The sequence below is a fragment of the Echeneis naucrates genome, chromosome 22 (assembly GCF_900963305.1).
Source record: "Echeneis naucrates chromosome 22, fEcheNa1.1, whole genome shotgun sequence".
In the NCBI taxonomy this organism is placed as follows: Eukaryota; Metazoa; Chordata; class Actinopteri; order Carangiformes; family Echeneidae; genus Echeneis; species Echeneis naucrates.
In genome coordinates this window covers 6,890,463-6,914,808 of record NC_042532.1, presented here as the reverse complement: position 1 = coordinate 6,914,808, position 24,346 = coordinate 6,890,463, and the positions used below count along the sequence as shown (strand labels likewise).

The window sequence follows — 24,346 nt, the reverse complement described above, 5'->3', positions numbered from 1 at the left end:
ACAGCATTTTCCGAATTATATCTGGTACAAATGAAAGCGCAGGACAAACAGGCAGGTGGACGGAACAGCTGAGCACACAGAAATTTACTGGATTTGTCTTCTCGTCTCTTGCACCTCTTACACATACAGAAAACAAAAAGCAAGTTACAAAATGTCCAATTTCCAACTAAGTAACGTTATATTATTGTAATACTAAACTAAATATTGACTGATTACTGCGTGCTAATGAGGGTTGGTTCATTTTGATCACCTTGTGGGTAGTTTTTGAAGTTATTTCCACGATGAATGGAGCCATCTTTTATTATTCCTTTGCATTTGTTAAAGGGATTGTTCATATCGGTATCTGAGTGCATTATTCAAGTAGATCTACTTAGTTTCTTTCTCCACCTGTTCTCCAGAATAAAGTCACTGCATTACTACCAGCTGCGATGGGGAAATCTAGCCCAGTGTTTATTTTGAAAGTAGAAACCGGAAGTGGTAGTGTGTTCCTCTTTTCTCCTTCGCCCATGCTAGATGCTACATGTAGCATATCGGGGGATATTTGAAAAATGTGATGTCCCATTAAAACTTCTCCGGTTCATCACCGACCAGAACCTCATTCATCGAGTTATTGCATCCAAACGTGAGTGAATATTCAGCCATGACTTTATCCAAATATTGATGACTTTGTCTCAATAGTTTCCGCTCCTCCATACAGAAATATTCCCAGATAAAGCTGCCCCGCATGTAACGTTTTTACTTCATATCTACTCTACTGTGCTTTTGCTCCTCCTTTCATCGAGTTCAGCAACATGTTAGCTCCGAGATTTTAAGTTTTAAGCAATGTTCAAGAAGTCTAATTATTTTGTATGCACATTTACGTGCATGTCATTTCCTTTTCCACTAACACCTGAAGGCAACATCTGCTGCACAACACCTGACAGGCCACAGAGCAACAATAAAGAATTAAATATATTTAACGTTTTAATAAAGTTGAAAGGCAAAACAAACATCTCCACTGTGCTAAAATCAACACACCTTTCAAAGGCACGCTGACATCACACTGACCAACATATACTTTGCAATGCATCGACATTAGTGGCATCATGGCAGTACATTTCCACCTGAACACGCCGCTGCTGGACAGTGTCAGCATGTCCAAACGGGTGGGGACCACCGTCTATCTAAAGATGGAGAATTCACAGCCCTCTGGCTCCTTCAAGATCCGTGGCATTGGACACCTCTGCCAACAGGTGGGGAGTGAACTTTAAATTCAGATACTACTGCAAAAATCATTGTGGGCAGAGAAACACAGATTTGTCTTTCGTCATGTGTCTGCTCCACAGCTTGCCAAGCAGTCTAAAGGAGTTGTCTGCGCCTCAGGTGTGCCTCTTCGACATAATAGCCATTGGACCAATAGGTTGACCCTGATATAACAGGAAGTTGTTGTTTTTTTTTCCCAGGCGGTAATGCAGGCATGGCTGCAGCGTATGTTGCCAGGAAAATGGCAGTATCAGCCACCATCGTCGTTCCCTCCTCCTCTCCTCAGACGGTCATTCAGAAACTAAAGGATCAAGGTGCCAAAGTCAAGATTATAGGGAAGGTGACGAAGAATAATATTATATTGTTAAGCATGTGGGATCTCTTTGGGGTAGAACAATGTTTTTCACTTTGGAAGATTTCCGTCCGTAGGTTTGGGATGATGCTAACGCAGAAGCTCTCAGACTGGCAGAAACTGATGGACTCACCTTTGTGCCTCCGTTTGATCACCCACTGCTGTGGTAGAAACATTAATCAAAATGGCACAGCTTCTGCAGTGGAGTGTAGCATTACATTGTTTTTATTTAGATTTTTTTCTGAATGTCTGACTTCGCACGCACCACCAGGCAGGGCCACGCGAGTATGATCTCAGAGGTTGCAGCCTCTCTCGGACTGACTGCAAAGCCCGGCGCTGTGGTGGTGTCCGTGGGTGGAGGTGGGCTCCTCTGTGGAGTCATCCAGGGCCTGAAGGATGTAGGCTGGACGGATGTACCGATCGTCGCTATGGAGACAGAAGGGGCAGACTGCTTTAACGCAGCAGTTAAGGCAGGCAGAATAGTCACTTTGGATGACATCACCAGGTTAGAAGTCCAAAGAGCTATGCTAAAAAATTTCTGTGAATTTCTAAGATTAATTACAATGTCTACACCTTCACCCTGATCTCTGGCTCCATCCGTCTTCACACAGCGAAGCCAAATGTCTCGGCGCGAAATCTGTTTGCAGGCAGGCCTTTGAATACAGCAAGTGCGACGAGCTGACAATCATCTCTGAACTGGTGACTGACCAGCAGGCTCTGCATGCAGTGGAAACATTCCTGGGTTAGCATGAGCATGTGCATTTTCCTAATGACGGGTGAACTTCTAATTTTAAGTAAAGTTGAATAAACACTTGTTGGCCTTTGTTTTACTTTAACTCAGCACGTGTGTGTTTGGGCTTTCGATAGATGAGGAGCGAGTGCTGGTGGAGATGGCATGTGGAGCAGCACTCGCAGCGGTGTACAGTGGACTTATACACAGATTACAGGATGACGGTAAGTACTCTAGAGTCCTTGTCACAGCTGTGCTTCTGATCTGTGTGGACAGAAGCTCCTTAGTAGGAACATGAATCTTATTTCCTCCTCTGTCACAGAGGGTGATCCACAAATGTCCCCTCACTTTGCATTTTTCAGATTTGCTGTGACAGGAATGGAGATGCATAAAGCAGTTTCCATTGGCAATTGGTCCTTATTTTTATGCATATCTAAAGTTCAAGGCCTTTTTAACCTGCAGACATCTTAGTGGAAAGTGCCTCATAGCAACAATCTTTTTGGAACAAGTTGGCACTTTTAAGACACTTACTGTGCAGAGGAACTAAATTTTATTGAGGGGAAATTTAGGCCGATACTCATCTTTGTTGTGTTCTCCTCAGGTCGCTTGCCCCTTGACCTGGGCCCCTTGCTGGTGATCGTGTGCGGTGGAAGCAGCATTGACATGGATCAGCTGACAACACTCAAAAATAAGCTACGAAACTGAGCAACTGAGTGTGTGCTGGCAGGTGTGTGTGTTTGGGTACATTGGAACAACTTTGTCTCGGTGTGATTGAACAATGTTGGACTACACAGCAGTATGGTTTCTGGGAATGCTCCCTTAAATGCTGCTGTGTTAAACTATGTAAAATTATTTATCATGAAAAAATATTGGATGAGTTATATATGAATACAGCCAAAGCTCTGATTTCAGTTACAAGGCTTTCCCACATGGTGGGGTTATAGTTCACTGTTAACACATGCACTGAAAAATCAGTCTGAGCTAAACAGATAATTTGTTGATTAGTTTAAGTAGATTCTCTGCACAGTCTAAGCAAGGACACAACTTCTAATCTAATCTATTAAAAAAAAAAACTGCAAATATTTGTGTATTTTTATGTGGTCAGAAAAAAAATACTGTAATACTGGCTTGTCATATTCACCTACACATTAAATGAAGTTGACCAGTCAAGTTGTGCTATGTGCAAGATGCTATTGCTCCTCACCGTGCAGCCTCTGTCAGAGGAGAGAGATGATTTTAACAACCCGTCGATGGGCTCTGTCTTGATGGCTCTAAGAGTACAGGCACAAAATTGACAGCCTCACATTCACACTTCAGTGTGGTGTAGATTTAATTTTAAAAGGATACCTTTTTTAGTCTACGCTATTTAACCCATAATTTGAACTGAGAATTCATCAAAAATGGATAATTGACTAATTGATCTAAGTTTCAGAAATATTCAGACCCTTAATTCATTTTTATTAGCCCATTTGGCAGCAGTTGCTTCTTGGCTGAATCACAACAAACTGAGTTCACCTGGATTTGGGCAGTCTATCCCATTGTTTCTGGCAGATCCTTTTGGGTGCCATCAGATTGGTTGGGAGCCTCCTGTGTGCGTTGGAGCCTCTCCACTGATGTTCTGTGGAGTTTGAGTCTGGGCTTTGGCCAGGCCACTCACTGACAGTCAGAGACTTGTTCCAAAGCTGCTTGAGTGCTGTCTTGGCTGCAAGTTTGTCATGCTGGGAGGTAAACTGTCACCCCCAGTCTCAGTTTTGAGGTACTCCTCAAGGATCTACTCTGGATGCATTCATCCTTCTGGCCAGCTCCCTTGTCCCCCCTGCCACAGTTTGCCACAGGTCAACTCATTCAAAGTAGATTTTCAAACTGGAATGGAAATAAATCCATAACACTGAGAAGGTGAAACTTTGAAGGCTTTGCTATAATCATGATAAAGGCTGATGTTGTGATGCAGTGTTTTGGTATGTTTACAACAGATGTTTGTCAAGTGCCTTACCCTCTAATTTACATATTTGATGTACGATAATTAATGTAAACACCATCAATATTCAATTGCTATTATACTCCTGTTTTATAATGTTTAATTGCAGTTGCTATACATGCACACATACTTTCATGCAGTTGGAACTGGAACAGTCACACAGCAGCCTGACAAAAACAACTGGACAAACTGAGCAATAATTGTCAGCTATTCTTAACTGGATCACTTGTGTTACACTTTGCACCAAATCAGGCAGAGAAAAATCTTTCTCTTAGAAGCCGTTTGCGGTTCTTACACGTTTTTTCCACAAGATCCACGTTCTGATAAAATTCATCATGGGGACTGAGATTATGAAAATTATGAAAATGATGTGACTTGCTTGCTTATGAATTTGACCGCACAGCTTTTTTGACCCCAGGGATTCTGTTGGACCAGTGGAGTGACAAATCACCTCTCCAGCGCTTCTAGTATAGTTATTGTAAGAGCTTGAAATGCATTACAGCACATACATCATGTATATATCCTTCACAAATCAGGAATATAGCCCTCAGTGTGTTATGCTCATGTGTGTCATGTTCATGTGACATATATTGTGCTGGATTCTAAGCATCCCTGTTTGCTTGGTGCTAATAAGATTAATGTAAACAAGATGATATAAGTCTCTGTGTTGCAGTTATAAAACTGTTGCACTGCGTGGTATAAATGCATGCTCTGTGTAGATGAACTTGCTCCACAGAATAACCAATGTTCCCAGCAGCACCATAACAGCGGTAGGCTGATGAAGTGGGTAATTCGCATGAGCACAGATGCAGCGGTCACACCACAAGGTCACACGGGGACCGGGCATAACTGTGTTATAAATGCTGCTCTCGCTCGCTCTCTCTCTCTCATGTCATTAGTGTGACACAGGAGCCTTTCAGTCTACTCAGAAGAAAGATGCGATATGGAAGTTAAATGGCCGCTCTGCCCGCTGATCATCTGAATTGATAGGAACCCGCGACTATCTGCATTATTCTTTAATGGCCGAACTAAATCATCCACCTGCTCATCTAGCTGACCCACAGCTGCGCTTCCTCCTCTGGTGAGAGTGATTTGGGCAGCCAGCAGACCCAGATGCTAATGCAGGTGCCAGCCATTTCTATGACAACAAGAATCTGCCTTGATGAACCCAGGAGAGGGTATTTAAACAGAGCTGCAACTGAATATAGGACAAAGTAAATGAGAATGAATGGAGAGCCGACAGAGAGGGAAATGGTGTGCTTGTTTGGGAATGCATGTCTTTATGTTCATGCATTTGTTTACATATGTACTTTACTATGACAGCCATTGCTGTTGCCAGCTTGTCCCCTCTAATGCACTGTAGTTCACATTTCAAATAACCAATTGAATTTGGATAATTTGTTGCCAATTTTACTTTTATCCAATTTTGAACTCATCTTCGATTTTGTTTATTCTAAATGTAATGTGAAGATGATGTTAAGAGGCTGAGTGCTCAGGGCCAAGCCCCGCTTATAGTCCTGGTCTAATAATATTTTTGATCTTTTCTCTTCACGTTAGTGTAATCTATACACAAGGTTTTCGATATTGACTGAACTGCTATTGGTAAGATTCCGCTAAAGGTATAAAATAAAAGTGTTACAGATGGGCAACAGGATCAGTTAAGTTTTAACTTTTAACATCATTATGAAGTCATCATTTAGCCAATCAGATGCATTTTCATTTGGTGATTGTTCTAAACAAAGAGGAAAACTACTCCTCGACCGAAATGTGTACAGATCACAAAGACACAACCCATGACAGGCAGTCAGAAGGCAACATTGCTTTACTTATGAGGTTGGGAGCTAAAAAACAAACAAACATTGACATTGAGCTAAACGTGATCTTAATTGTTTTTTATCGACTAATGAGATGCGATTTCCTACCATCCCCTTTGTTGTTTAAAAGATCACATGAGGAAAGAAAATTACACCTCACTTAAGTGTAAACATGCTTATCAGTAGTTCTATAACCTATAATCTATTATCTATTAAGCAATTTGAAATTTTGAAGGCCACAGCCAAAAGCCAACTGCTTTTCTCTGCCGTCCCTGGGCTTTCTGTTGGGCATTATCAGCCTTCATGTTTCTATTAGAGTTCTGTCACGTTCATGCTATTTAAGCTTCTTGTTGGATCATATTGGAAAGATTTGTCTTTTTTTTCCCCCCTTCACATATGAACAGACAGTATCCCTCTCCTTCTTTTATCTCTGTCTTTCAGTGTGTGACAAAGTAGACAAAGCCTATTTTAAATGCATGTCAGATAACACACAGCTCTCTTGAACTGATAATTAGGTTCTAAAATTAGATGGGGAACAGAATGATGATGCAGAGGTAGCGTGTTGCAGATGACTCGATTGTGTTACATTCGCTCATGTTTTTGATGGGGAATTGCAAGGCACAGCTCAGCAGCTGCTGCATGTAACCATGGAAACCTGCTGACGGCATTTGGATATAAAATTAATCTTAACATTTTGTTATTGTATTCTACAGGTTCATAAAATACAAGAGCTTTTTCAGAGGCTGAAAAGTGTGTTCTGTGTGTTTATATTTTGGCAGGGAAAGTTTAATTACAGTGCGATTAGATAGAGATGAATTAAGGTTTAATGAAGCACCAGGAAATGGGATGACTGTAGCAACACAAAGTGATTCAAGACTAGGCTAAAATAAATACAGAGCATAGTGAGGCAGTGATTATACGAGAACAAACAGGTTAGGAGTAGTGTACTTTTTAACCTTAAGTAGGAGTGTACAGCTTTGAGGATTGATTGTACAGGTATCTCTTAATCTACACCTCTGACAGTCCACCTCAGAAAACACCTCAATGATGATGTTTAGAGTTACATTGGGGTGGGAAGTTGTAATTTACTGGGTTTTATTTCCAGCAAAGACTTGCTGTTTGGATGTACAGACTAACTGTTGAAATGTTCTTCCTGTGCTGCATTCTGCTGTATTTAGGCAACCATCCGTGTTTAAAGCCACATCTGCCACTTTTGTGATGGATTTCCGCCTGCATGCCTGATCACTGTCAGCGAGGCGAGTGTGGGAAGAGACTTCTTTGGCTTTTAGGGGCTGACAAAAATACTTGCTGTTGATTGTTAGAGTAGCAGTCAGTTCCCAGGAATCAGAGCCCTTCTGATTTCTTTTCCAGCCATCAGCAATCAGAGGATGATTAAGAGCCAAAGCAGTGGGTGAACCATCAGCACTGAGTCATTCACTCAGAGCTGAACATTTCCCACAGCTTCATTTTCATACAACAAATTGAATTATTGTATCCAGAAAGTTCGTCTGCTTTGCTTTTATTTGTATGAACTTATGAAAAGTATGTCAATTACAAACAGTAATGTCCACTGAGCTAGCTAAACTACAACATTACATAATAATGTAGTTTCATATCTTTATCATCAGAGATTCCTGTTTTCATTAATAACCTAACATAAGATTTTTATAGACAGCCTTTGTGTTGGTTAACACTGAAATTTGGAATCCAGTAATCCATAAGGAATCCATAAGGGAACATGCCTTTAACTTGATTTAGGCTACATAATTATATAACAGGACACCATATCAAATGACTATGCTTTGTAATGTTTTTATCAGATAACAAAGGTTTGTGTATTATACTTTGGACATTTGAGGGATAGATGAATTAGAATAACTTTTGGTTTAGCTCAGATACATTACTGATAGCGATCATCATCATTAAGTCAAGTTTACATCTAGCTTATCTTGGCTTCGGCTGGATAAATTACATGAAGATGAATTTACCATAGTTTAATAATGTAGCTTGGTTTGATCCTGTGCTAGGCTGAATAAAAGTGATGTGTCCACCCTGGTTGCATGTTCTCCCCTCAGCTGTAGATGATAGATTAGACATGTTTCCAGCACTTGTTCCAGGCACTCCTCTCCCTCCGCGGTGTCTCACGGACTGTACCACCCCGTCAGTCTCCCCCTGCCCTCCCCTGTTCAGTGGGCCGCTCCCCCTTCTTCACCGCCCGCGTTGGTTCAAGCCAAAACAGAACATCATGGCGATTGATGGTAAGTAGGCCAATAACGTCTCTCCTTTCCTTGTAATTAACTTAAGATGGAAATATTGCGTGTCATTGATGGGTTCTTTGGTAGAGGAAAGTGTGAATTAATTTCGGGAGAGAGGCGCTTTGCTTGGCTTGAATCAGTCAAAGTTGACTTATTTTATTTTCTTGTATTTATTTTTTCCCCCTCTCCATTTCTTTTGCTTTGCTGTGACGGCCGGTGGTGCTGAAAGGACAGCTCTGATCCGGACTGTTTTCATTGGCACGATCCGGCTCCATAATGCTGCTTCCATGTATGCTGGTACTTCTCAACTTGTATTAAGAAAAAAAAAAAAGACTGACTGAGGTTTAAAGCTCCAGTCACTCGCTGCAATGTTGTATGCAGAGTGTGAATTGGTGCCAAGTTTTGAGACCAGCTTTTGTCCCGTGTTTTAACCTCTTTTTTTGCTGTCTTCAAGCATGCACGGCGTCCAGAAGTGTGCATTCACTCTTCACCTTTCTCTGCTTATATAACCTAACAGGTTGTAAGCAGCTTTGGTGCTTAGTTTACCAGTTTGAATAGTGCGACGCCTGCAGCAGCAGAATGCATTGCTTTAGTTGTCACTGGGATGAGGACATTATAGCTTACTGATAAATGATCGGCTTGAATAATAGTGGTGGCCTTTCCTCTTTTCAGTCAGAATCAAAAGCTTTGCCCTCAAAAAATATTATCCACTGATGAAGAATTTTCCATCAATAATTAATTAAAATAAAGAGTAAAATAACAACTATGGCCTCAAATGTGCTCTTATTCCCTTCATTTAAAAATTTGATAGTTCATATTACTTTTATGAGTGAAAGGCTTTAGGGCAGTACAGACTGAGTAATGGTGACTATAAGGAGAAACACAGCTCCACAGTAGAAGTAATGTAAATCTAAGTAGGTGTAGCTATTGTTGCTGCTGTTAGGAGCCAAATGAAATCACTGTCAGTAGATGACAGAATGTGAAATGTTCATCTTAAACTGAAAGTTTGCCTTTCAGCGCAGAGTTAATGTATGATGAGGGTTTATGTGGGAGTTTTATGTCTTTATTTAGAGGTGGGCAACAAAGAGGCCACAAGAAGTGATTGAAGAGAGCGAGAGAGAGCAAGAGAAAGCGTGAGAGAGAGAGAGAGAGAGATAGCAAAGTTTCCAAGCCGGGAATATTGATGTGGCTGTTTATGGTATCTGTTTTAACTGTCACAGGCAAGTAGGATTACTAAAACCTGTGAAAGTTTAAGGTCTTCACCAGTCCTTGGAGACGTGAAGAACAAATATAGGCCAGGAGGAAAAGAGGATGACAGGGTTCACCTCTAGAAACAAGCACAGAGACGTGAACCTTCCTGCTCTTACTGTAAACCAGGTAACTACACCATCCAACAACCTGATGCTTCTGGGTTGAAAGATCAGGGAAAATCATTTTGAGGGGAGCTATATTCTGATGTATTTGGTTTGAGAAGTGATGCATTTTTGTGTCTTAATTTTTTTTTTACAAGTTTTCAATTACCATAAAGGGGGAAAGCAGAGAAAGCCATTCAAACATAAACATCACATCACCAAAAGTTTGGAGTTTCATTTCATAATCCAAAACTAAAGGAAATTATCTGATTCCCAGAAGTACATCATTAGAAGCAACAAATTTACCCGAGTTGCTTAAAATCCCAACCTCCTGTTTTTTCAGACAGCCACACCTCATCTGAGTTAGCTGCTTATCCTACTCCGCCCACTGACCTCAACTTCTAACTACATTAGTCAACAAAAGTGCCGCTTCCTGAAAGGCCATAATTATAGCAGCCCCCACGTCAGCGATATTTCGCCTCAGCTTGTCGGCTCACTGAGATTTATACAGCAGCTGTGAGGCTGATTGACACATGCAGCATCCAGAGGCCGGGCTGTGAACATCAGGTGTTTCTGTGAGATGAGCATCATGAGGTGTCACAAAAAGCAGGAACACGTTCTGCCTGTCATTTCAGAGCGAAGAGTTAATTGAGCTGCTATGATTAAGTCTCTCTGCATCCATTTACACTGCATTTTGTCAGCAGCGATGCGCCATCCGTGCACGGTTTGTTCTGAAAAAACCCAAAAAGTTTTTCATTCCTGATGGAAATACCATTTTTGCTGTGAATTCTATGACTGGCTATTCTCTAGCTTCCATGATGATTCAAAGCAGCGCACAAATCAAAATCTTCATTAACCTCCACGGACATTATGTTGTGTGATCAGGTCTGGTTTTTTTTATATATAGATATTGTGCTTGATCTAAGACTCATCATCCTTAAACTACCATTAGCACAGTGTGCTGCTTTAAATACCAAATACAACAGCTCCTTAAGCTTGTTAATTGGATATAGAAACAGGCTCTCTGAAAAGATCACTGAGTGACTAAACTGAGCTTGTGCACATAAAAGCTTTTTTTGGTTAATTAAGTGACTGCAATATAAATCAAAGTAGTGAGGAAATCTAATCAAACTTGCAGAAGCGCTGCAAAAACACAACCAAAATTTGGATTTTCCCGCACAAATATTTTCTTAACAGCTTCCACTGCTCAGCCTTGGGCACGGGCTTGATGGATCAGCTCCTGTTACATACCGACAGATTGACTGCCAGCCCAAATGGATTTCACGTATCCCGGTTGTGTCCGCTTTTCTGGCCTGCAGACGCAAAAAGCAGCCCAGCTTGCATGCCTGGTATTCTCAATATATGTGGTGTATATGAAGCTTTGATGAATCCCGAGCCGAAGCCAAGAACAGAGTTGGACAGACGCTGGGGGTGTTGAGCTATGGAAATATCATGTGTTAAAATAACAGCAGCAGGGAAGTTCTGCATGCTGACACTTTGACAGGATATTCCAAATGCTGCTGAACTTCCTGCCAGATCATTCATTTTCATGTGCCTTCCCAACCACAGCTGAAACACGCGCACACAAAAACATAAATAAATAAATAAATAACGTGAGAGAGAGAGCATCTGGGTGCATTACAGTTATAGTTTGACCTGAGACAAAAACAAACAAACCATAAATTATTCTCTGGAAACATTAAGACCACATTTTCTACTAACCTTGTGGCTTCCAGGCAAGACTCTTCCATCATCTCTCCCCTCCTCCTCCTCCCTGTTTGTTTTTGAGAGCAAGAAACAGGATATGAGGTGATAATAGCCAATATGTCTTCAGACCATTTTTGCTAATGTGAACTGTGAGAGATTTTAGCTGGAACACAATACATGGATTACCTTCAAAATAAAATCCTTGCCTGTAACATCCCATAAATCATGCAGGAGATTCCATGTAAGCTAGCAGGCAGTGACGAGGCTCCCCGTCCATACAGTGAAGGTGTTCATTATTTATGATGCTTATAATTAAAGCTGCACTCATGAATACTTTTTGCATTAGCAATGGATGAAGTGGCCATACATAATATTCAAAGTGTTGCATAGACCAACCTGGAAATATCTTCTGGCAGGAGTTACATCCACATGTATTTACTCAGTAAAACTGCACAACCCATAGTAATGTGTATAACAACCAACCCTGTAGTTCTTCTTAGCTCAGTGTTTTAGTGTCTTTCACCTGGTTGTTTTATGAGTTCGCTGTGGTTTTGACACTCTTCTCTGTAGTATATCTGCTTTTCTTAATGTTCCTCGCTGAGCTAATCCCCAGAGATCTCAGAGATTCAATGTGTGGAGGGTTTCATGAGCATGTAGTTCTTACTACATGTGGCTTTTCTCTGGATACACAAATGTAAACACACACACACACACTGCTCCTAAGCCATAGGCAAAGACGGATTGCCCACCCAAACAGTGACTCATCATCTACATATTTTCATGCTGTATTAGACTTTTTGGTTTCTTGGGACTTGGGAATTGTTTTGTCACTTGGAGGATTTTTGTCCAGTCTACTTTTTGATTGTCCCTTCCAGTTGACACACTGCTCGGGAGACTGGGAGCTGAATTGGTGGGATTGCATCAATAAATCTCTGATCTGATCTGAACAGATATTTGATCCTGAGGGCTGCTAGTTTGCTAGTTTGTTTGCAGGTGTGAGGATTTTCAACTATACATCATTTGTGAAATGAATTTTCTGACTCTAATTCGGGCATATGCGGCTTTGTTGGTGCTAAAAATAAGATATTGACTGCACTACTTTGAAAGTGTGCTTTCATTGCTCTTGGCTATGGACGGCCCTGGTAATATGGAGCAATGGTTATCAGTGATTTCACACATTTCTCAGAAAACCAAATGCACCAGTGCAGATGTAGTCTGGAGGAAAATGCCACTGCTTCACGAACTTACAGGTGAACTGTCAGGTGTCTGACACGCTCTATCCTACCCCAGCTACTTGGCTTAGCTGGAGCTCATTCTGAAGACCCTCTCCTTGTGCACTTTCATTATGAGAACACAAACGCGCTTCATGAATAAGCTGATGTAGTACGAACCCTCCTTTGCCAGTGACTGATTTTCACGTAAAGGGCTGCTGACAAACAGTCGTCCTTTTAAATCAATTACTGCTGTTGCTGAGAGGATGTGTAGTAACCTAAGTAGAATAACTCAAAGTGATGATCTGTTATTGTTCTACAAATGAGGATGAGGGCCACAAATGTTTAGTAGAAGTAAACCAGATAAAAGGAAATCCGTGTTCGCAGACGCATTTATTTATTAAGTAATTTAAAAGTAATTTAAGTAAAGCTGTCCTTGTCTTTATTGTTATATGAAAAGAGTCAAACGCTGTGTGCTCTCTGCGAAGTAAAAAAGAGCACTGTACAGATTACTCAGTAACTAGCAACCAACGGAAAAGCTGTCAGCATCTAAACACTGAGACATTTTTCTGAGAAGGCATTGGAGACCGAAGTAGAGAGAACATTACTCTTAAATTTGTTAGCCAGCCAGAAACATGGCTCAAAACAAATGATAGTGTTGGCAACGACAACAACATTTGGTCATGACTCATTGTTATCGCTAACAGCTTGACTTGAGCCAAACTTTAATTATGTGACCTTGTCTGTGTAGCCATAATTATATAATATAATGAGGTCGACACCAGAAGTTTACTTCCCTGAGTTCATTTGTGTCATGGCACATTCACTGACCTCAAAAAACCAAACATCTCTGTCAGGTCAATTTCCTCAGCTCAACTTTCTGTGCCTCATTTAGTCCTTCCCTCCTGAACCCAGAGGTGTTGGACTCAGCAGTCTGATCAGAGGGGGCAGGTAGAGGAGATTCCTTTAAGAAACTGGGACAAACCCTAAAAATGCTGCTAGCCCAGCCCTAGATGTCTGAAAGAGAGAAGACAGTGAGGGCGCCGACTTCACCATGATTTAGTGTGCAGAAGTGAGGCTGCATTTCTGGTGACATAACTGATGAGAAGAAAAATCTCAGAAACTGCACATATTGATCACAGCTCTTGCTTCGAAATTGATTCTCGTCAGACTGGAGGAGATTACGTGACCATCTTTGAGTACCGGGAAGGTTCTAAGAGCCTTTTCAGTGTATTCTCAAAAGAATCACAGGGAGGCATGAAGGGGCATTTAAAGTTTTGAGCACTGTCAGAAACTGAAAAGACAGTTCTAGGGTTGGAAAAGTGGAAGAAGAGGTTCGGTCGAGCTTGTCAGATGCTTTAAAGAAGCTCATTTGTCTTTAAATGCATTTGTTTGTCATCAGTATGCTGGGAATTTTGCTGAGCGTCCTGGGAAAATCATTCTCTCGATAATAATGTTCTTTCCATCGATTGATAATTTACAATTTGTGGTGTAGAAAATATGGGGTTTAGTTTTCTTGTCTCTAGGTTTCTGGTGATTCTTCTGTCCTTCCCTTATGTTGTTGCATTAAGGGCAGGCCATTTACCATTTAGTTAAGTAGACAAGACTTTAGGGAATGGATGTAATGTTGTAGCAGACGCCATGATAAAATCCACCTTTTTTTTTTTTTTGGAGACCATTAACACAGTACAGTGCCAAGAACTGGCATCTGTACAGCTAGATGGAAAATTGTAGCTTTTTGAAAATATTGAAAATGGGAGTTTGGTAGCATGTAGTTTGAAATGAACAACCAGGGCTTTGTGCCCTATTCAAGAGTGCAGGCATGAAAATGTTATTTTTGACATTTTCCCTCAGAGCCCACACTTTGACAAGTGCAATGTGTGCTGAGTGAAAGAGGAGTGAAGGAGCTTCTTCCCACACACAGCTGCTGTATCGATGAGCTGGATGGCAGCAACGACTCGGCTCTTGGTCTTGGCATAAAAAGGTTTTCCCACAGTCTTGTCATATAGTGGAAACGCAACTTCCTCGAGTGGTTGTGTTTACATGGGATTCGTACACAGACTCCGGTTCAGGTCTAAGGAAAATTTTTGTTTACATAACCTCAGGTATCATTTGACGGTCTTCCCGAAACCATGAGTTAGGCACAGATTCACGAGCAGTGATTTAATCATTGGAGTGTCAGAAATGTGTTTGTTTACTCACATAAACATTTTTATTTATATTTCACATCAACCAATATTTATTTTCTGCATTTTATTTTGTTTACAATGTTTGAACCTCAGACTAATTCCGTCTGGTGTAGTTTGACTCCAGGTGTATAGCATGCATTTCTTTAGTCTTTATGTGGCCGAGTTCAAAGATTAGTTCGCTGTGAAAAATGAGGCATCGGGCAAATGGCGCATGCCGGTGCAGCCCTGACCTTCACACCACCAGCTATAACATTTGTTTCATTGCCGTCAGGCTTTTTGCGGCTGTAGTTCAGGACTGTACAAATCTTACAAGCGTCACAGTTGAAGCAGCCCAAGCTATTTGAAAGCACAACCTGTAGCCAGATCCCAGAGGTTGCAGAGAGCTCAGAGACCGGGAGGCCTTCACAACTGTGAGTAATAGTCTTGAATTACAGTCGGTCTGGGTGAGGAGAGCTCTGTGCGATGGCTCAGTGTCTCAGGTGTCTGTCTCACAGCGTTCTGGTGGACGCTCACACCCGTAAAGCTTGCTTCCGTGTGGTTCCGGGCCACTGAGCTCGCAGTCTTTGGTCAAATTTGGTGCGATAGAGGACCTCAGTGGGGACATTCTGGTAGAAATGCATCCTTCTCGCTGAATAGAGTTAACGCTGCATCAGTGGCCAGAGTCACGGAGTTGATCTGTTGGTCAACGTGTTTGGTCAAGACTAAAATTATCATATGAAATTTTTTACTCTGGAGGATCAATCTGCCTGAGACTGATGTCAACCACGAGTGACATCTGTCTATCCCTTTTTGTCGGTACGCATATTTTGCTTTCCGATTCAAACCTTACTGCCATGCTCATTTTAGACGCAATCAGTTGTATAAAGCACTGTGTGCTAAAGAGAGAGCGTATTGACTTCAAATGGACCGTTACAATAAACACGGCTGAAGCTTTTTGCTCCCCAAGTCCCTGTAGGTGAGAAGGCAGAAGGACAGAGCTGTTATCTCTGCTGGCACAGTGGCCGTTTACAGAAAGCCCAAATCAGGCCTTCAGTGTGCATTAAGCGTATCCCACCATATCAAGGTTGGGGGGGGGTGAGCTTCTTGCTAGCAGCACACTATATGTGACTATAACGCATCATGTGCAGTTATATATATCTATATCTTAAAGCTCTCACAGATCACATATCTACAATATGAGCGCTCTCTTAAAATCAGCACATCAAATACTGACCTGATGTGAATCTGATCACTTGTGTTAATGGGCCCTTAAATATTCAGGACAGAGCATTACGATCGCTCCGAAATTCAGCTGTGCATCTGTTCTTCTGTTTTGTTTTGTTTTTCTTTTATGTAATCATAAAACCAAACAGTGATACAACACCAGATATTGCCAAGAGTCGCACAAGGAATAGATGACACCGTGTAACATTCAGAATGTTTTCATGCATGCAGATCACTGAACCGTGCCGGCTTCGGATCACACAACCATTTTCCCCTTCCTGCGTTTTAGAGAGCCCAGTGACATACATTCAAATGACATTTAAGGGCGCTGCAAAACATCCCAAGTCTCCCGTCTCTGCTCCCTGCAGCAGCTCCTACCAGCGATAAACGATATCAGCTAACTGTGAAACACAGATGCACAATCAAAGGCATGAGTTTCTATCAGGCTGTGGGCTTTTCTAAATGTCAGTTGCTGCACAGTGACTGTCACAGTGTTCAGTAAATGCCAATGTGGAATTTCTTAAATGATTTTGTTATAATAAAAGATACAGGGGTAAGTGCTGGGATGAATGTATGCATTTTAGTTCTATACACGGGGGCGTCAAGTAACAGTGGGAGAAGCAGCAGAAGCTGATAAGATAAGAATTATTTTTATGAAAATAAATGAACATTCTGTGAAAACTTTCTTGTCAGGAGTTAGGTGAGAGGTTGCGTGATTCAGTATCGAAACAACAACCAGAAGCTGCTTAGCTTAGCTTAGCATTAACACTTGAAGTAGAGGGAAACAGCACAAAACGGGGCATTTCTTATTTCCTTAATGGCGAAGAGAGATTCAAATAAAGTTGGTTGAATTTGAGGTTTGGAGCACTGAATGTACCTACGCAGGCAGCGACATGTAGTATAGAAGCATCAGATAAACATGAACTCATGATGCTAGCTAACTATCACGGTATTTGTGTCCTGCCCTCCATCATCCAACACTCCTCTGCCCACAGAGTAACACAAATCAAGCGGCAGCACAGACGCCTTTCATCAGCTGCAGCTTAGACACTCGGGAACATTATGTAGGCAGTTAGAGCAGAGAAAGACCAGCAGCTCTTTACTTAATTCACTGAAACTCATCAGAAGAAAACACAATGACAGTCGAAGTCCCCAAAAAAAAATTGTACACATGTCCACTGCAAAGAAAGACAGTACACCCACATCAGACTGTCGCCATCCAGTCTTTGTCAGTGTCCTCTTCTCTGTGCTGCCCTTGTCCTGTCTTATTTTATTTTATTTTTTTTAAATGTCTAAATGTTCAATCATATTAAAATGTGATCCCATAAATATGTTTGTTTTGTCTGTTGTTCCCTCCATCCCGGTGTGGCTCATTGAAATTGCATTGTCTTTCCAGGTGGCGAGCGTAACTGTGGAGTACATGAGCTGATCTGCGTCAGAAAAGGTAGGGCAGATCAGGGCTCTGGGAGGCTGCCCCCCCCCACCCATCACCACACACACAGACACACACACCTGCACCTCCCACTCCACCTTCTTCATCAGCATTTATCACTGTTGCCGACTGCCATCACTGTCGTTGGGCTTTGTTGTGTGTCTCGTCCTTCTTCTGCTCAGTGAGCTCAGGGGAGTTAAATGTCAGACACATCCTCACAAGTCAAACCAAGTTTCAGAAATATCATTACACATTACATACATGAATGTTTACGCTGTTACCAAGGCTACTGGGGCTATACACTGCCAAAAACACAATAACTACAATTTCTGAAAAGTAGATAAAATATATAATCACAATAAAAGTTCTTCCTAAATAAATATACACGTGTTCAGATCTATAACTGTGAACGATATGTGCTATATTACACACACACACACACACACACACAAATATATCTACATTACTGCAATTACTAGACAAAGATTAGATGAAGATTCCTCTCTCTCATTTATTTCGAAATCTTGTTGAAGGACACAATTTTTAGAGCTATTATAATTTCTTCAGTAGGTGTTTTATTGATACCCTGTGTATGCAAAATAATTAAACACAAGCAGCACAAGCAGTGTGCAAGCAGTGTTATACAGTTCAATCCAGACAGAACTGCAATATTTTATGGATTATCAATAAAAATAGCAAGTGATTACTTTGTGTCGCAGATTGGAATGGTTTGACTGCATGTTTGTGATAACTTATAGGAACAATTTGCAACATTTATACATTTGAACTCTCATGAGTGAGTAGAGATAATTTATAGAAGATCATGATGATCATTAAAAAAAGAGCTTTTAACAAGTCAGGACAGTTTGAATGCCAATCATTTCGTATTGTGAGTACCCAGTTCCTCTCTGCTGTGGCATTCTGGATGGAGATGAGACTATTTTAATCACAGAAAAACAAAATATTCAAGTGGATTCAGAGGTGCTTCACTGTGAATTAGCCTGCTGAATGGTTTGGTTGTGTAAGTGTGTGTGTGTTTGCCTGTGTGTGTGGGTTTAGTAATTTGGGTTTTGTTTTTTTTGTTTTTTTTTTATCAATTCCAGAGGTGTGTGTGTGTGTGTTTTTAACCTATACAGTAGGTATTGTGCTTTGGAGCACTGTCTGAGCATGTGTGGGAGTTTGTATGGGAGAGCTGGTGAGAGTGCTAATGCACTGCATGTGGAGTGTGTGGGCATCTTTGTGGTTTTGTGATGATTTTGTGCTTTTTGACATTCAACATGGCGACTGTTCCCGTGTGGACAAAAAAAACAACAAAGGCATGCAACAATCAACATGAAGAAGAGGCATCAATAGCAGGGATTTATTTTGCCTGCACAATGACATCATTGTTTCATAATGTGCATTAGGTATGGATTCGATGTTCTCTTTACTCATAAAACTAAACCGTTACAAACTTTAAGTAGCCAGTATGACGATCAGCCATATAACCATCTTTTTTTTTTTGCCATATACCAAGGTCAGGTTGCCATGGCAACAGAGTCAGCTGAGCATCTCGGATGTCCTTTTCCCCAGCAACGTCCTCCTGTTCCTCATGAGGAATCCTTAAGTGCTCCCAGGCATTGTGGGAAATGTAGTCTATCCGATTTGTCTCACCAGCATCAGAGATCCTTCTGTTATTGAAGAAACGCTGTCGAGGCGTCCCTGATCTTCTTGATCATGATGGTAGAATGATAAACACCAGCTCTCCAGCTGTGATTTTAATGCACCTGTCTGTCGGCTCTGATCCAGGTTTTCTGATTTCTCAGCATTTTAAGTGAAGTGAACACCCTCTTCCAGTTAATATAACTCCACTTCTCTGAGTGTCCTGAATATTTAACTGAATTCTGTGACTTGACTTTAGTTCATATTTTATTTTGAAGCAAATTACATGTAAATTTAACAATGTCAGGTTTCCCTTTTCCAAAATGTTTTAGCAGTTCCCCATTTTGGAAACAGTCATTATTTGCACTTCAACTTCCATCGCATAACTCTCCTTTATGTCATTGAGCCTTTGATGGGTCTTTGCAATTGCAGGAAAAATACCTAGAAAGCAGCTACAGATTGAATTTACAAATAAAATATTTCTGGTTATAAACAAGCAGAACATGTAGTTACTCAAAGCCACAGACACAGCTCTGACATGTTTTGCACATATTGGCATGCGAAGAAGAGAGACAATTCTTTTCCTCTCATCAGTCTTATATCTTACTGATCATAATCATCTTTGAGGGGAACATAAAGGTGGCAAGTGTTGGAGCTAATGTCGTCTTTTAATGGCGTATGGTTCCCATCTTATCTTCGAATCCACTCTGAACTGTAGCGTTAAAATGTGTGCTTCACTTTATCATCATGACAAAGTTGCTTCCCCACTTCTCTGTTCTTTGTGCTTCTTTTGCAACAAAGTGTTTTAGTGTTTAATCTTCCAGTGAGTCATCGATCACCTACACTGTTTTACAGCAGCAGAGCTCCCTGTGGCAGAACTCAACATGTGCATGAAGGGATTAAAAGAATGGAGGGAAACAATGAATGCAGAGTTTGCTTTCAGAATAAAATGAAAATAAATCAGGGTGCCCAATGTAAATAGAGTAACTGTCCCTGGGTTTGTGTGATTCAATTTTCCATTCCCTCTTTGAGCCAGTTTGGGAATTATACAGAGCAGGATCCCTCTCCATCTGGGCCGTGAATAATTCAGTCAACAGCAAGAAGCTGATACAGTGTGAGCAGACAGGCATTCCCCCTGAGATAACGCCTGGTGATCCTACCTCACCATGTGACCAGACATTGTGAGCAATAAAGCAGGCTCATTACATGCAGGCAAATTCACCCAGTGGTGCGGAAATGTATTTTTCTGGGGGACAACAACTTAAAGCAAAGATGAGCCGGAAATAATAGCTAACAATATATTATGTAACATTCTTTTCTAGTTCTTGAGGTGTGAGGCAGTGAGTCTGGCTGTGAATATGTAGCAGGCTTACTGCTGTGGCCAACTGGACTGCTCCTCGTTTCCATAAGAGGTGGATGTTAAACATGTCAACTGCATTACTTATCGGAACTTAATGGTATGTTTTCTGTATCAGACTTTGATTGAGACCAATTCAACTTGACAAGAACCCTTATAAACTCATAATAGGGTGAAACATACAAAAGTGCAGCCAGCAGAGTTGTTTCTCCTGATACAAATGACTGAGTGCAGATTATTGTTCCAGGCATAATAAATAACAACACATCATCATCATCATTATTACTGGCCAGAATAGGACATCATCTAGATTGCTCTTTCTTGCCAAATGAGCTCATTATGTTCCATCTGTACAAAGGCATTTGCACATATTGTAATTTCTGTGTTGCCTAGAGTTTCATTCATGCTAGATGAGTTCAGCAGTAATTTTAGAAGTGGGAGATGGATTCTTTCAAATTGTGCTTAAAAAAATAGTTTAGCCTTTGTCTCTTTCATCACATCTGTTTTCGTACTGATAAGACCCTTTGGAAGACATCGCTGCTGCTTTGGCATAGTCACATCCTTTTCACACTTGGTTGTTATTTATTGTTCATGACATTTGACAACTCTTGGCCCTCTTTAAAATCTCAAAAAAAATAAATGTTGGGGGCCGACATCTGACCCTGTAACCATACAGAGGGACTTTTAATGCGATGAGGAAGAGTAACATTAGTCTCTTAACTCTGTTGTTAAACAATAAAAATTATCATTGACTTATCACAGTGATAGACAATGTGGTCATTATATAATGAAATCCTGTAGCCAGGCCACAGGTTGGGAAGATTTTCTCTACGAAAGTATCAGATGGACTGTATGAAATAGTTGACAGCAGCTCGACCGCTAAGACGTCTCCCGTTTGGCCTGATGTGACAATCACATAGCACCAGCAATAAGCTGTCTGAAGGTCGTATGCGAGGAGGAAGGTCGTACGGCTGTTTTTCTCTCGTCAAAAATTCAACAGCTTTCATTCTGGTTTAACAAAACAAATGAGGTTTATTTCCAAACCCAACTGGGTCAGCTGAGCCTCGGCACTCAGTGTTGCATTTAATGAGATTTGGCAGGGCCTGCCTGTCTGGGATCTGTGAGCGATGCTGCACCTGAGCCTGTTGCTATGGAAACCAACAGGTTGTGTCCCTGCAATGATACAGCCTCCGCCTTTGTCTCCTCTCCTCTTCGTCTCGCCCAGGCCAGAGAAAAAGTGACTTATTGTAGTGGGTATTGCGTTAAAAACATTTATTTGTAAAAAGAACTTTAGTCTCCCTTGAACATAAACCAGCCAATAATAAAACACCAAGACCCTTAAAATAAATAAATAAATAAATAGAGCCATTCCGGTGGCGGGAAATAAGTTTGTTTTATGCATCCATGTGGGGGAAACATGACTTAAAAAGAAAGAATAGTTTATTTTAAGTGTGTTTCTGAGAAGCACAGTCTTGAATCACTTTGAGAGTGGTTTTATTTGTTTACCAAAAATTATGCGAAAGCTAAAACAACAGCATCATTACATTTAATTTCTGTGTTTCAGTCTCTCCAGAGGTGTTGGGGTTTCTGACGGCCATCGGACTCTTCATCATCCTTATGACCCTCCTGTTCTGGTACCTCAACAACAAGTTGGCACTAGAGAACCCAGGGAGCCTTCAGTGCCTTGATGACTTCAGGAAAACCACAGAGCAGCAGGGTGAGGCTACGTTCAAACACCTTTCATTGCTGCGATGCACAAATCGTTTTCCAAATACATTCAATGATGTATATGATGTAAAAATAAACGGTCCAAGTGTAGACTACCTCTGAATACTACGGCCCATTATTCAGCAAACAGCCATGGTTTGAGTGATGGTGGAGCGTTGAAAGGCAAGATGTGTGGGCTGGAGACTTGTCAGTCTGGACCTATGCTCAATTTTCACCTGATAGCTGCATAGTGGATAGATATCTCTGTTAAACAAAGGCACAACACAAAAAATAGAGATTATTTTGGTGGTAAATCTAATAAAAATAATGCTAGTTTTATAAATTAAAGTGCGCTACTGAACTCCAGGGCTCTCAATCAGAACAAGTGAAGTCACTTAAAACTATGGATCAGTGCAGCATAAGGCCTGACCTCTGCAAGGGGACATTTTCCAGTGGCACTGGCCTTTCTCAGCCCACGACGGGATTGCTGTTGCTGACAGATGTAGGGCTGTTACCGCCTCGTCTGTCCACAGGGCATCAAAAGTTTAATAGGTTGGTGGCTCAGGGGGAGCCCCTATAGGGAATCGGCCCAAGCCTGACGCGCCACGTAAACACTCAGTTAGAAACAAAGGGGGGCTATGTAAAGTGGTTATGTGATTATTCTTGGTGTCTAGTACATTTTTATTTATTTTTTTTACATTTTTGCTAAATGTTTCATCTACAGAACGGCTCATGACGCTTGATCTCTTCCAGGATGTGTTAAATTAATAATTGCACTGTCCAAACACCAAACAGCGCAGCTGTAAGAATATTAGTATTTTAATTCTTTTATTCTACCTCCAATGTGCATTTCAAAAACACTCTTTACACATACTGTTTACCTCCTTGAGGTTGTTCAGGGTGAAAAGGAGACATTTTAAATCTTTGCTGCCGCCTGCTGGAAGACACATGACACTCCCATTGCTGCGTAGGAGGTCAGTATGAAAGCAACTGGTCTGATGTGATAGCGATTTACTGTGTATTGGAAAATACAGAATTTCCCATAAAACATCTGAATTTAGAGATGTGTATGCTGATAACATTCAGTCTTAAAGAGGTTGAGGCTTAGAAATATAAATCAGTATAGCACAATCCAAATTGGCTGCAATAAGATTTCACAATGTAGGTCTTATACATCTTTTCCAATATGTTCCTCCAACATGGCAGTATATTATATTTCAGCATATGGAGGTTTTTTGTCATATATTTTGTATAAATATGTAACTGTTTCATAATAAGACTGTGTTACATAATGTCTGCTGATGGACAGAGCACCATGGTAACGTGAGTGTTGCCAAAAACCTTTGCTCCGCTCAACATGATAAATATATATCAGCATATCTGGCTGATGTTAAGTGTGTAAAGTTCCCATATCGTAACGTGTAATGTTCCACCCTAATTGCCGAGCCGAGTTTTATTAAGTTTGTGTTTCTCTTTCTTTCTTTCTTTTTTTGGGTATGCACCGGCAGCTGCTGTCTTTCCCGGCCCATGTAGGCCTGTGATACATGTGTTTATGGTTAAATGTGATTCAGTGAAATTCCCATGTTGACATCTTCTGAGTAAACAGCAGCATGATTCGGTCTTTTAAGGAAACAAACATTTAGATTTAGGTAGAGTAGATGACAGCCACGTCCAGAACAATTTGAAACATGCATGCTGTAAAATGAGAAGCTCAGGGATGACTTAATCCATATCATGGATTTTCAAGACTCATAAATATTATGCATCCTAGAATCTTTTAAAGGATTAAAAATAAAACCGCAGACACCTTTGAGAATGGATAACAGGACAACACCTGCAACCATAAAAGAAAGTTAATCATGATTTTCTGTAATTTTCTAAATGAATTCAACACATTAACAACACCTGAGGATAATCTGGATGATTGATGCAGGGGAATAAAATAAAAAAAAAAACAAAGACTGTGTTGCAGGATGAGTGTGTCGATCTTTGTGTCTTTTGACTGTAGCACTTCGACACGGCTTTGTTGGAAAATTTAGTAGATGTCTGTCTCAGCACTTTTCTGATGTTCTTCCTTGAAAAAGAAATTCACTTAATGTCTTCATTTTGTCAATCTCTTCCTCGTTTATTTTGTTACCACCGATGTGGTATAAGTGTCATTCTAACAAAAGGCAGT

The 24,346-nt window shown here is 40.9% G+C and overlaps 1 protein-coding gene across 1 annotated transcript; it reads left to right on the top strand.

Moving 5' to 3' along the window:
• The first annotated feature begins 491 nt into the window (after positions 1 to 491).
• sdsl (serine dehydratase-like) lies at positions 492 to 3,747 on the top strand. Its single transcript, XM_029493868.1, has 9 exons — positions 492 to 622; positions 1,079 to 1,232; positions 1,326 to 1,362; positions 1,443 to 1,582; positions 1,672 to 1,760; positions 1,866 to 2,099; positions 2,206 to 2,336; positions 2,462 to 2,548; positions 2,926 to 3,747. The coding sequence occupies exons 2-9, from the start codon at positions 1,086 to 1,088 to the stop codon at positions 3,027 to 3,029; spliced, it is 969 nt and encodes a 322-aa protein (XP_029349728.1). The 5' UTR covers positions 492 to 622; positions 1,079 to 1,085; the 3' UTR covers positions 3,030 to 3,747.
• Positions 3,748 to 24,346: the final 20,599 nt, after the last annotated feature.